Source organism: Heloderma suspectum, chromosome 1 (genome assembly GCF_057233095.1).
Source record: "Heloderma suspectum isolate Gila_16-S chromosome 1, 16-S_ref, whole genome shotgun sequence".
Lineage (NCBI taxonomy): Eukaryota > Metazoa > Chordata > Lepidosauria > Squamata > Helodermatidae > Heloderma > Heloderma suspectum.
The window spans coordinates 356,186,966-356,200,037 of record NC_139458.1 but is presented as its reverse complement, the minus strand read 5'-3'; the positions used below and the strand labels follow the sequence as shown (position 1 = coordinate 356,200,037).

Below are 13,072 nucleotides of genomic sequence, written 5' to 3'. Positions count from 1 at the left end.
TTGACCTGGCACCAAAAAGTTAACAATGCTGGAGCCAGGTGGGCCTCATCGGGGAGATCATTCCAGAATTTGGGGTCACCACCGAAAAGACCCTCTTCCTTGTTTTTTCCTGAGCTTCCCTTGGAGTAGGCACCCAGAGGAGGACCTTAGATATTGAGCATAGTGTACAGGTATGTTCCAGCTGGGAGAGGTGCTCTCTCAGGTATTCCAGTCCCAAGCTGTATAAGGCTTACTAAGTTAAAACCAGCACCTTGAATTGGGCTCAGAAACATGAAGTTAGCCCATGCAAGCAGGCCAGAGTTGGTCTTATATGTTTGGACTTTCAGGTCCCTCTTTTCAATTTGGTTGCTGCATTTTACATGAGCTGCAGCTTCTGAACTGTTTTCAAAGGCAGCCCCACATAGAGTGCATTGCAGTAATCTAACTTGGAGGTTACCAAAGCATAGACAACTTAAGCCAGGCTATCCCTGTCCAGTTAGGAGCGTAGCTGGGCCACCAACCAAAGCTGGTAGAAGGCACTCTGTGCTGCTGAGGCCACCTGAGCATCAAGTGGTTTTCGCTGCTTTGTTTTACCTATGTAACCTGTTGAAGGCACAATGTGGCTTCTCTGGTCAGCACAGTCTTGGCATTCTGATCTCAAAGATATAACTAAAGTACGTGCTGAGACTCATTGCATCATTGAGTGTTGTGGGAGTGAGATCAGAAACTAATTTCCCCTCATATCAGATTGGCTGGTGATCTTCAGCGGTGTTGGTTTGCATTCTTCTGTATTGAGAGGTATGGCTCATTTCCTTGGATAATCTGGACCCATCTGCTCTGCAGGTCCAGATGTGGAGCAGGTCCAGATGTGGTACATCTTCCTGCTCTCTGACTGTGGCATAATGTGGTCTGGATTATGTGAATGAATGTGTATGTGATGTGCAAAAGTTTTTGCCTTATGCTTTATGAGACTTTGGTCTCTTTCAGTTTATGAATGACTGATTATATTAGGTTAAACCTTTCCTATTAAGCTGAGTGTTGTTTGCAATCTCACAATGCGGTCACCATGCGGCTCCCCCCTACTAGGTTTTACGCCACGTTAAATCTTTGTGAAGCACCACTGTGCCACATCTGGAAATGATGACTGTTGCTGACAAAGCTGTTTCAGTCTACCTTGTGCTATGATTAAATGTCCTAGGTAATTTGTTTATCCTTTTAAATAATTACATATCTCTTTTCTTTTTCCAAGAAAAAGCCAAGTCAGTTCACATCAGCATAGTTAAAGATGATATTTCAGAGACCACCAGAACCCAGAACAATGCAAATTGTATCCCCAAACCAGCTCCTGCTCCAGTATGCACTGTTTGAGCAAGTGGGGGGATGGACGGACAGATAGACCCCAGGTTCCCTATTATGTGTCCAACATTCTCAACTCTAACATTTAATTAAAGCTTGTGGGACAAGCTTCCACAGTGATTAGATCTATCCTCAAAAGAAGATGAAGAGATTCAGTAACCCAGTGTGCCTGCAATGGCTAGCTTGATGCTGAATGCAGGTTCTCTTAGACCAGCCTTCCCCAACCTGGTGCCTTCTGGATGTTCTGGACTTCAAGTCCCATCAGCCCCAGATAGCTCGGATCAGGAATGCTGGGAGTTTCTGTTGTAGTCCAGAACATGTGGAGGGTAGCAGGTTGGGACAGGCTGTCCTAAACAGCAAGTTCTTTTTGGAGCCCCTGGGCAGAGAAGGGCAGGCTCCAACTGCAGTGTTAGGTCTTGAATTGTATGTGGGATCTCCCCACCGTAGATACTAATAACATTATTTTGGCATATTTCATACCCCACTTAATGCTTATTTGCTCATTCATTGACCTACAGTCTTATATACAGTCCCCGTTGTCACTAAAGTAAGTGTGTGTGTGTGTATGTGTACGCACACACTCATGCACACACGCACACACACACGCACGTTGCTGCCACTGTCAGCATATTTAACCCACGTATTGCTGATTATATAGCATAAAGCAAGTTATATGGATTTTGCACATTCAAAATTTATATAGGCATTTCAGGATGAATCACTAGGATTAATTTATTTTCTATTTTAAAAGAAGTTAATAAATATGGATCTTAGACACCACCTATGCATGAAATCCTAGAGTCTCAACTCTTCTTTTACAGAATGCAAGCTTTTAATGTACTCAGTGAACCTGAAATACGGATTAGTTTTATAAAAGCATAATGTGGTGCTTTAAAAATAACTTGGGCTGATCATTGATGTATATGAGGGCCATATTTAAAGTATGCTTAAGTTGTAAATGTTTACCCCCCCCCCCGAAACTGCAGCTCTTTTTTGTAGCACATATTGTTTATCATATACTGCTTTCAGCAAAACAGGTCATGTCACATAATGTAACATGGCAAAAATGGCCTCAGGCTATTTTGCAGGGAGGTTGACTTAGCATCTAAATCATTTCTTAAAAGTTTGTTCCTTAAGGGAATCCTAGTATTTGGGTATGAGGAGGATAACAGACACAGATGTGATGCCTAAACTTTTTAAAAATTACTGCCACAGGGAAGACAGTAGCAGGTCGAACTCTGAAAAGCTCACAAGAGATTGCTATCTTTGAAATGTGGAAAATCTTCAAGCTTTGCTCTAGGAACTCTCCTTTAATGGTTCGTAACAGAAGTCGAGGGGGAAAAAAACCTCTTACACTAACCTCTAACAACAGATTCCTTTGCAGCCCACCACAAGAAATAGCTATACTCAAATGCTTTCATTGTATGCTAATTTACACAAACAGAAATTCTGAGCAAGTCTACATTAAGTCAGTGGTGTTATTCAGTGGTGTTATTTTTCCTGGGATAGACAAATTAGGACTTTCAGGAGTATTGTTAATTCATCATATTTCACTCCCCAAAGACTGTCTCTTCTTAACAGCATGGGATTGTTTCCCCAAAGAGCTAGAGAAAGTGAAAGAGTTGCACGAGCCCTTCTGCGGAATTCCATCCACAGTGACTACTTTTAAGAACTGCTACTGCTACTAAGTCATAACTGTTGGTATGATTGGGTGGAATATTCACCAGTTTCGACTTACAGGCTGAAAGTTGTCCTTCTGCTGAGGTACAACACTTTTGAAAAAACAGGCCACCTCCATAAAAAAATGATGTTTTCACAGCTGTTGCACAGGGGTGGGGATGTTTCCAGACCTGGAACTGTGCAGTTCAAGGGCACGTGAATCTCTCTTTTGAGTACCCCATTCCATGTTGCTTTTTACCTTACATGATGGCAACTGAAGCAAGATATCAGAAAGAAGAGATTGCTGCTGGGGGATTTATTTTATGTTGGCACAAGTGAAGGGGTCTGTGCCTATAAACATATTCAAGGGTAGGCAATGTGCTGCCGTCCAGATGCTTTGGGCTACAATTCCCATCATTCCTGACCATTTACCATGATGGCTGGGGCTGATGGGAATTGTAGTCCATTACATCTGGAGGGAGCCGGGTTGTTTGTCTGGATGCATGTTTGGGAATAGGTTGTAGAGTTAAATATCTGCATGTAAGTGGATGGGAGGGGGGGTTAGGAGAAAAGCTCTCATGCCTTTCCAGTTTGCTCCCATGGCTTTCCACAACTACCATCAATGACATTTAAACTTGAGGCATATAACCTATGTCTGTGTAAGATAACATTTCTGACTTGCCATGGAAAAGCAACCCTGTCATGTGCATAGCAGTAGTTTATTCCTTATTTGCCAAATGTTGGTGTATATATTTGCCATTTGCTGTAGCTCTGAGTTGGGCAGTAATTTTTGGCACGGCATGAATATGTTAGCAGGAGTTACGTACTGCAGTTATTTAAGTGAACTCTGCGAAAGACCACACTGCTCTAGAAAAGACTTAAACGCTGCAGGCAGCATATTATTTTCTCTCCATCATTATTTTCTAGACAATTGTATCTTTGGGAGGCCAGTGTGTATGAATTGGTATCACTGTATTTTTTTAAAGCTTTCTTTCAAAAGCTGCTTTAGCCACACATGCTAGCAAACATACTTGTTTTTCTTCCATCTGTTTGATATAGTGTGTGTGTGTGTGTGCAGAATGGGAGAGAGGTGTACACATCACTTGCAGAGTATATATTTAGATATCTCCCAGGGCAAGAATAAATTGAAATTAGTGATTATTCTGCATATTGCTAATAAGCTCTGCTTCTTCATTCTGTATAGTGAGTGTAATTTATGTCTGCAACATAATGCATGTTTAATTAGTTAAAACGATTACATGATGGGAATTCTTATTTGGAATTGCCTTTCAAAATAATAAAACTGCAATATGACATTGTTCTTCCTTTTACAATGATAAAACATACTAAGGTTTTACAATACCATTGTGCCTGTTCTCCGTGTTTCAGAAAGTGCTGTTCCTTATGTCAGTCTCAGATGCATCTGACTTCAAAATATTCAGGCTTTTTTTTTTAATGTCTTGTTCTTGGTCAGTGTTTGTCAGGTTCAACTCCAGCCATGGTTTCCCAGTGGAGGTTGATTCAGACACCAGCATCTTCCAGCTCAAGGAGGTGGTTGCTAAGCGACAGGGAGTTCCAGCTGACCAGTTGCGTGTGATTTTTGCAGGGAAGGAGCTCAGGAATGACTTGACACTGCAGGTAAGTCTCCCTTGGTAGTTTTGTTTCTGGGATGCGTCCAGCTTAACTGCCTCTGCCTCTAACACTGCCAATCTGACATTCATGCCTGAGATCTAATAGAATAAATAGCGCCTGGGGATTCCTTGAACTTTACTCCACACTGCTTCATTAATTCTGACCTTCTTAATTATGCATTAAAACAGCAAGCAGAAAGGATGGGGAGGAAGAAAGAACATGAGAAGAGGGATAGAGCAGGAGAGATCTCTGCTTAGTGAATAAATGTTTACTGACTACAGGAGCAAGCTATGCACATTTTCTGTATCTGTTCAATTTCTACATTACTTATTCCATTTGAATCTTAATGAAGAAGGATGTGAATAAATTGTTCTAAATCAGGCTGCTCAGTCATCACGTATAGAATTTGTAACCCAATTGTGACCCCTGGAGGATACTTGCAAGGCTGCTCTTGCTGCTGTGTGAGCTTGTCTATGTAAAGTGCATGCATGCACTGATGAAATATAGTCTTTAGGCCTGATCGCAGAGGCCCCAAGCTTTTCCCAAAGGCACTGGATTGGCATTCTGAAAAAAAAGCCTTGCTGATGAGGAATGGTAGATTTCAAAGTTGCTGAGTTCATCATAGCTAAATTTTACACCCGTATGATTGGCTACGGAGAAAAAAAAAGTAGGCTTAGGTACCCCCACACACACACTATTCTCTCAGCCACCCCCCCCCCCGCCCCGCCATATGGGGATAATTGTTCCAGCCTGACTTGTAGGGCTGTTTTGTAAGACATGAAGGCTCTAGAAGCGCTAAGTGTTATTACACTGGGAAGGAAAACAGCTTGACAAGACAGATGAAGAATTTATTTATTTATTTCATTTTTATACTGCCCAATAGCTGGGCCTCTCTGAGCAGTTCACAAAATTAAAACCACAAAAATACAACAGAAAATACAATATATAATATAATAGCTTAAAACTACAGAATAAAAATACAACCAGAGTAAAACTAGCAGCAGTGCAGATACTTAAAACACAATAGGAGATTTAAGACAGCAGAGCTAAAAAAACCTGGAATGTTAAAATGCTAAAAATGCCTGGGAAAACAAAAGGTCTTCACCTGGTGCCAGAAAGAGTACAACGTAAGCACCTCTCTAGAGAGTTTGTTCCACCATGTATGTAGTAGTCCATTACAGCTGTCATCTGCATTGGTGCCTTCATTGTTATCATGTGTGATGTTTTTGTTCCATTGCAAGTGTCCTTTGATCTAAGCAAAAGATGACATGTAAAGATGTTGTGTTCCAGAAACCTGGAAATGATCTGTCTTTGCCAAAGGGGAGGGTATTATTTTGTTACTGGTAACATTATGGTGTTGTTATTGCACCCTCACTGCACATAGTGCTTTATAGTTTCATAAGCAAAAGGACAGGTGCCTGCCCCATCTTATTTATACTTACAGTATAAATAAGATAGTGGCTAAAACAATAAACTCTTCCCAATAAACCCCTTCCCTTCCCAGAAGGGAAAGGAGAGGCTACAAAGGTAGTAAGAGATAAATGTGAGTAAATACAGTTATACGAACTTGGGCTTGGTTGCATTTGGGTTTGGAGTTGGGTAGGAAGATTAAGGGGTTAACGCAAAGACTTTTCAAAGAGGTGAGTTTTTTTGGAGGGGATCTGTGGGGTGAGGGTGTATCTGTCACCATGTACATCTGTCACTATGTACATTTACTGTATAGCAGCAACATCAAAGAACCAGGCACATTTTGCAGTCACCCAGGTAGCTACATAACAGAAGAAAGAACGAAAAAGAATTGCCCACAGGCAAAAGCTTTCTATTTTCTAACCAGCACAGATTAATTGGCACTCCTGTTTACAGCAGTGTGGCGGCATTGCTATGCATCGAATGGCAGCTATGTCCAGTTGCAGAGACAGGCACTGCTGTATTGACGTCCTATCACTTCTAGCTGGGTATGATGTTTATCGCTTTGTAAAATGCTTCAGGGAGTTTGGCCACACAAAAGAAACTATAGAAATGCAAATTGCTCTTGTCATTCTCCAGTGCGTCCCCTGTTGCTGCTGGGCCACACACTCCTTTTGTGTCAAGTACCTATTTTAGCTTTCAGGTGGCTTCCTTAAAAAAAGAAAAGAACATGGGATGTGAGGGCCAAGTCCCTATTTCATAAAAGTATATTTAATGTAAAATAAAATAGTGCCAAATGCTAGGCTTATAGGGTAACGTTACCCCTTCAGAAGTTTCTTAGACCTGGCTGCTTTGCTGCCCATTCTGGCGTCAAAGTGTTATAGTGGTTGTATAATTGTGTCAGGCTGTTTCTGGGCGAAATGTAAACTGTTATTTGAGTTTATGCAAAGTAGGGAAACATGAAACACCAGCTTCTTGCAGCATGAAACAAGGAACATGTCTGTTTTTCATGGTTGTGAGGGCAGTATCAGGGAAGTATCCCATGCCTGCAAATCTACGTCCTCAGATTATTCACGGTTTTCTCTTCCGTCATGAGCTTGTTCCTTTGCAGTCAACCTGCTGGATGTGTGCAATAGCAATTCTTTGCAGTAGAAACTAGTTCTGCCTGCCTACGCACCGGCTGGAGGAATAACAGTCCCTGATATTTTAGCTGCACTTCTTGCTGACCGTAGCACTGAAACTCTCATGTTTACTTTACGGTGACTGAGGTCACCGACCTGAGAGAGAGGGAGAATGTGTATACTGGAGGCTGCAGCCCTGGTGGAGTTAAACTTACTGTGCTGCTTTCAGATAACTTGGGAGTGGAAAATCAACGTGTTGTTTCTCCTTGGATAGAATTATAGTATTCTTTGCCACATACTTGTAGCTTCAGCAGACAGTCCTACTGTCTAGCGGCCTTGTCTGCTCTCCTCACAGTCAGGTATGAGGCAGGCACACATGAAAGGACTAATAAGAGACAGCTAATGACACAGCATGGCTTTCTGGACAGCAGAGGGACATTTAGTCAGGGATGATCAGTGGGCTGTTAACATCTCTAGGTGCACGTATTCCAATTTACCTCAATGCCAGGAGCAGGCAATATAAGGTCTATGGGCTGTAGCTGGCCATCAAGACATATCCATGGATCTACACAGCCACATACTGCTGCCACACGGCAAATTATCTGTGGGCTATTTGTGGGGGAAATGTTTTTTTAGGGGAGGGGCTATTGTGGACCAGTTACAGCCTACAGGCGTTATGGGCGATATCCAATGTGGCACTACCGCTAACATAAATTAAGTTATAGTAGCATAAGCGGCCTCTAGTGCAATGCCAGAAGCCTTTGATGGCATGGCAGGTTTCCCTGGAAAACCAATTGCTCTAGCAAATACTATTGGCTTTGCACTCAAGGTTGCTTATACTACTGCAATGTAATTTACATTAGCGATAGTGTTGAATAGGATACCTATGTTGCCTACTGCTGCATAGCCATAGGCAACTCACTGTAATGACTTGGGGAAGGCATTCTGATACTGTCCATCATTAGCAGTTGGGCAATTTTGAATGTTGAACTCTCCATATAATGCCTGTTCTCCTGGGACAGACTGGTTTCCTATGCCTTATCATGGGAAAAATCTCTATCCCGAGAAAGGCATATATTTGTTGTAATTAATTTTTTATTTTTGCATGTGAATGCTCATGCAGTGTACACTGCTGCCTCTTTCCTAACAAGCAACTGACCTACACTGCAGGCAAGCTTCTGTTGCATCACCAATATCCCATCCCGCGGATTGCTTCACTGAGTAAGGACATGGCAGTGCTGTTCTTGAATCTCCCTTTTGAGATGCCCAATATTGTTTTGTCTCCCTCTCCTATTTACATCTGCTGCTGCTAAGCTTGCACAACTGCTACGAACCTCCCCTGCTTTTCTCCCCTACAAATATCCTACTTCTGGAACTTGACGATTATAGATCCCCTGCAATTTTCCACACCTGAAGAAGGGGAGTAGATATGCAGAACACTTCCCATTCAGCCAGCATCTGGTAGTAAAACAGATTCCAGGGTTGAGGCCTGGTGTGTTTCAGCATAAACCAAACCCTGAATGAGATGGTGAGGAGAAGGGAGGGGGTAAGGGGGGTGATGAAGAGCTTTCCTCTGAGGATTTTTGAAGGAGTAATATGGTTTTGTGAAGATCCACTGGAAGGGAAGTAGGTTTGTGTATTATGAATGTATGTTTATGTGAAGTGGAACAGGACTCTACTTGTTCAGTTTGCTGGCCAGGTACGTAAAGAAGGGGTGGAGGACTTCATTTGGTCAACATTTTTAAGCGAACTCAACTTAATTCACACTTCCTGGAGTAACATGTGAATCAGAATGCAGTGGATCATGCACCCCTCTGAATATTGCAATGCCGTTTTCATATCAAAAATTCCATACAAAGATGCACAAATTAGGGAAGGTTGTGTGCCAACATGTGTATGCTAGGGAACGTTGCATACAAAAATGCCTATGTCAAGGAAAGTTGCATACAAAAATAAACATGAATTTTCATGCAGTTTTTAAATGCGGAAATTGAACCAAGCCTCCCCCCCCCCCATTGCACTCATGTGAAACTGACGTGGACAGGAAATAGACTGATTCATCCACCCCTAATGTAGAGTCAGTGGCCTTGGGATAGGAGGGGGACCCTCTTTGTAGCTACTCCTCAGGCTTGTACTGGGCATTCTACCTTCTCCTTTGGCTCCACCCAGGAACTAATGCAAAGGAGTGCCCCTATTTCACTGATGAGATGTCAGTCATCAAAAGCATTGGGCCTACCTCCACCACACCCCTGTCCCAACAGTTGCCTTTGCTCTCTGTTTGTAACAGCACGTGGGGCTATGGCACTGCTAACTGCTCCTCAAGGAGGAAAGAAGGAGGAATCAGAGGCGGAGAGAAAATCTGTCGCCCTCCTCTGCTGCCTCTTATTGTATGGATCATAAAACCTGGGGGCCTGGAAAATCTCTTTTAGAGGAATTGGATCATAGAAGGTGTTGTTGTCTGGTGGTGGTGGTGGTGGTGGTGGTGTGTGTTGGGGGTGGGTTGGGGTTGGGGTTAGAAGAAAGCTTAACAGCCAAGGTTGAGTAATTCCATATTAGAAAGTGAAAGATTCCTTGAAACAGAACATGTTAAATGCTGTTGTTGTGCCTGCTCCAGGAACTGCTTTCATAACAAAAGAAGTGAAGGTTCTAATGATCCATTTAAATATTTTAATTTTGGGGATCCTCCCCTGCTCTCCCATCATCCTGGGATATCAAATATTGTTTGATCTTGTGAACATAGTCATGAGAGGAAAGCTTTGTGCATGTGTGCTCTATTTCCCATGCCAATAGTTCAGGGAAATACATTTTAAAAATTATTTATCTTAGTAATTTGTGTTCCACTTCCTTAAAATGCAGTTATTCCTACATGGCTCAGAAAATAAAATACCAAACATTATAATTGGTGCTCCCAGAACTCCCTTCCCCACATCAGTTGTCTTACACTTTCTGTCCATAATGTCCCTCCTCTCTCTCTCTCTCTCTCTCTCACACACACACACACACTCCCCCCCCCCATGGAATTTGTGAAGATAACTTTTGTGGATTGCATGGGCCATTTCATCATACATTTTCCTCTGATGTTGTCGGGATGGGAACCTGATTTTCCCTAGCTTCTGTCCTTCACACATGTAATATCTCCACTGCAAAAGCAGTGGGAAGAGACCAGTGCAGAGGAAAGTATCACACAGCAAGTATTCACTAGTCAGAAATGCACCTTGCCCTTTTAGAATTAATATGTACAACCTCATTATTTATTAGTTATGTGTATTGTTTGTTTGTGCTGCCAGTATGGTCATATTTGATCAAAAGTGCCCTCTCTCTTGACTTCCTGTCTCTTTTGATTTCTGGTTCATCTAACTAGTCCTACTTTCTGTAATTAGAATGCAAGGAATGTTGGCAGCAAAGCTCCAGAAATGAAAACTGTACATTCTCAGCTTGGAGGATGAGTCCCAGAGACAAGAAGCAGAGTGCATAAGGGAGATGGAATGTTAGCACAGGTACATGCCCACTTTCCTTAAAGGACTCTCACAAGGGGAATTGATATGCATGGGCAGTACTCATCCAGATTTGGCATTACTTTGAAGTTAAGGCATCTGTTTAGGTGTTGGAATCCAAAAGCGGGAGAATGCTCTGTAGGGTTGTTGTGTGTTTTTTAAAAAAATTGTAGACAATCTCAGAACAGCCCATTACCCATTCAAGTATCGGTGGAGGCTTTTTGACTTACTTAATATAGTGTTGTCTGTGCATGCACATATAGGCCCTAGACATTTCCAATATAATTTTAAATAGTTTCTTCCCAGTATGGACTGGAATGCAGCCAAAACCCAAACACCAAGTTAACACTAACCAGGCAGGGTTCCAGGTTAACTGGGGTTTGAAGCTGGTTTGAGATTATTGTTAAGGCAACCTTGGTTAGCATTAATCACGAGTGGTGTTGACTAAGATCAGCAAGGGAAGAGTAGGGGGAATTCATGTTTAAGAGATTTGAGGTGGAAGACAAGCTGTGTGTAATTCTGTGGCATGACCCTAATCTGAAGATAAGGGCGGGGGGGGGGGGCAAATTACAGGCTATGTTAACTGTGTAAATGCAGTTAACGTTCTTCATTGTAAAAGGTTTAAATAGGAGTGACCAGAGCCCCTAATCAGGACTGACTGTGGCATGTGGAGGTGAGGGGGACTTTAATTATCCCTGCCCACTGTGATCCGAATTTAAAAGCACCCCATAGAAGCCATTAGCCCTGGAAGGAAAGCTTCCATTGACACCAATGGAAGCTTTCCTTCTGGGGCTAATAGCAGCTTTTTGGGGGAGGACAATTTTAATTAGCCCTGTGGCTTGAGGAAACGGTTAATCCCCCTCCCTGAACATCACAGTCCCAATCCTGATCAGACACTGCAGCTGCTACTTAAACTTTTAAAACAAATCATGCTTATTGCGTACACGTAATTTAGACCTTAATGTTAATCTGCACTGACCCTTTGAGGTGTGTGTGTGTGTTTGTGTTACACACACACACCTCAAAGGGTCTCTCTCTCTCTCTCTCTCTCTCATACACACACACACACACACACACACACGAGTAACCTTTTTTGATAGCACCATTTTTTTTCCACGTGCTCCTTATGGTCATTTTAAAGTTTACACATATATATGTTTGCAGTGTGTTCGACTTATTTGTGTTTTAAAAGCTGTTCTTGTTTAAGATTGTCCATGAGAAGAATAAAATGGGATCTGAAGAACTGAAATATGTTCATTGTAGACAAATTTACCAACACTGCTATGCACGCTTTCTAGAAACAGCTGTACTAGAACATAGATGCATTACGACAGCAGAGGTTACTTTAAAGGGAATAATTTTTATCACTTAAAAAGGGGGGACTAGAAAATATCCAATTATTTTAGATGAACTTATCAAAACAATAAAAAGCTGGTAGATTGCTCTTGAATCATTATCAGTCACAGAAATTTTTCTCACTCATTAAATGTCCCTCATTAAGGAATACATGCAAAATGTATCATAGAGCTTTCTTTGAGCAGCAGTATAAAATCTACAATTATTTCTCTTCATTCAGATCAAATAAAAACTAGGGATGTCAGAGAATTCCGCGACGGATCTCGGTGAGGCCAAATTCCATTGCATTCGGCCCCCCGAAATCCATCGCAGAACGAAGTCCCCACCCCCCAAACCCACAAAAGGCGCACGGGACGAAGTCCCCGCCGCCCTCAACCCACAAAAGGCGCGTGAAACAGAGCACTTACCTGCTCCTGTCCGCACTGCTTTGCGAATGGCGGCCGTCCTGCGGCCGCCATTCGCTTCCTCTTCATAGCATAGCTGTGATAGGCTACGTAAATACTTACACAGCCTATCACGGCTAACGCAGGGACGCCATTTGCGTCCCTGCGGAGGCCGTGATAGTCTACGTAAGTATTTACGTAGCCTATCACGGCAGGGGGGAAAAAACCCAGCATACGCAAATGGCGGTATTTGGGCAGTATTTACCATTGCAAATGGCAGCGGCTATGACAGCCGCCATTTGCGTCCCTGCAGGGCGGCCCAGCAGCCGGATGTTGGGCTGCGGGTGGCCGGAGCTGGCCAGCGGCTCTGCGGCTTGGCTGTGGAGCAGAGCCAGCCGGGCAGGATTCCGGGGGGGAGGGCCGGATCGCCTCCCCCCTCCAGCGGAAACAGAACAGAACGGAAGGTAAGTTTTCCGTTCTTCCCTAATAAAAACTGTTGCTGTTTCCTGGTAAAGAAATATGATCAATAGTTAAGTGTTACGTTTTCACTAATGTTAACCATGGTTAAGGCCAACTAGAGTTCTCTTTTAACCAAGATTTGAAACTAGCTTCAAGCCTTGGTTTTAAATCCTTGTTAATAGAAATCTCTGGTTAGCTTTAACTTCAGATGACATCCATACTGATG

At 42.7% G+C, this 13,072-nt stretch overlaps 1 protein-coding gene across 1 annotated transcript in view; it reads left to right on the top strand.

The window, feature by feature from the left end:
• The window catches only part of PRKN (parkin RBR E3 ubiquitin protein ligase), a 1,219,260-nt gene that overhangs the window by 198,080 nt on the left and 1,008,108 nt on the right, over positions 1 to 13,072 (top strand). Inside the window, exon 2 of the mRNA XM_084827978.1 lies at positions 4,469 to 4,632. Within this exon, the coding sequence (XP_084684104.1) occupies positions 4,469 to 4,632 (164 nt within the window). The remainder of the gene's footprint in view (positions 1 to 4,468; positions 4,633 to 13,072) is intronic.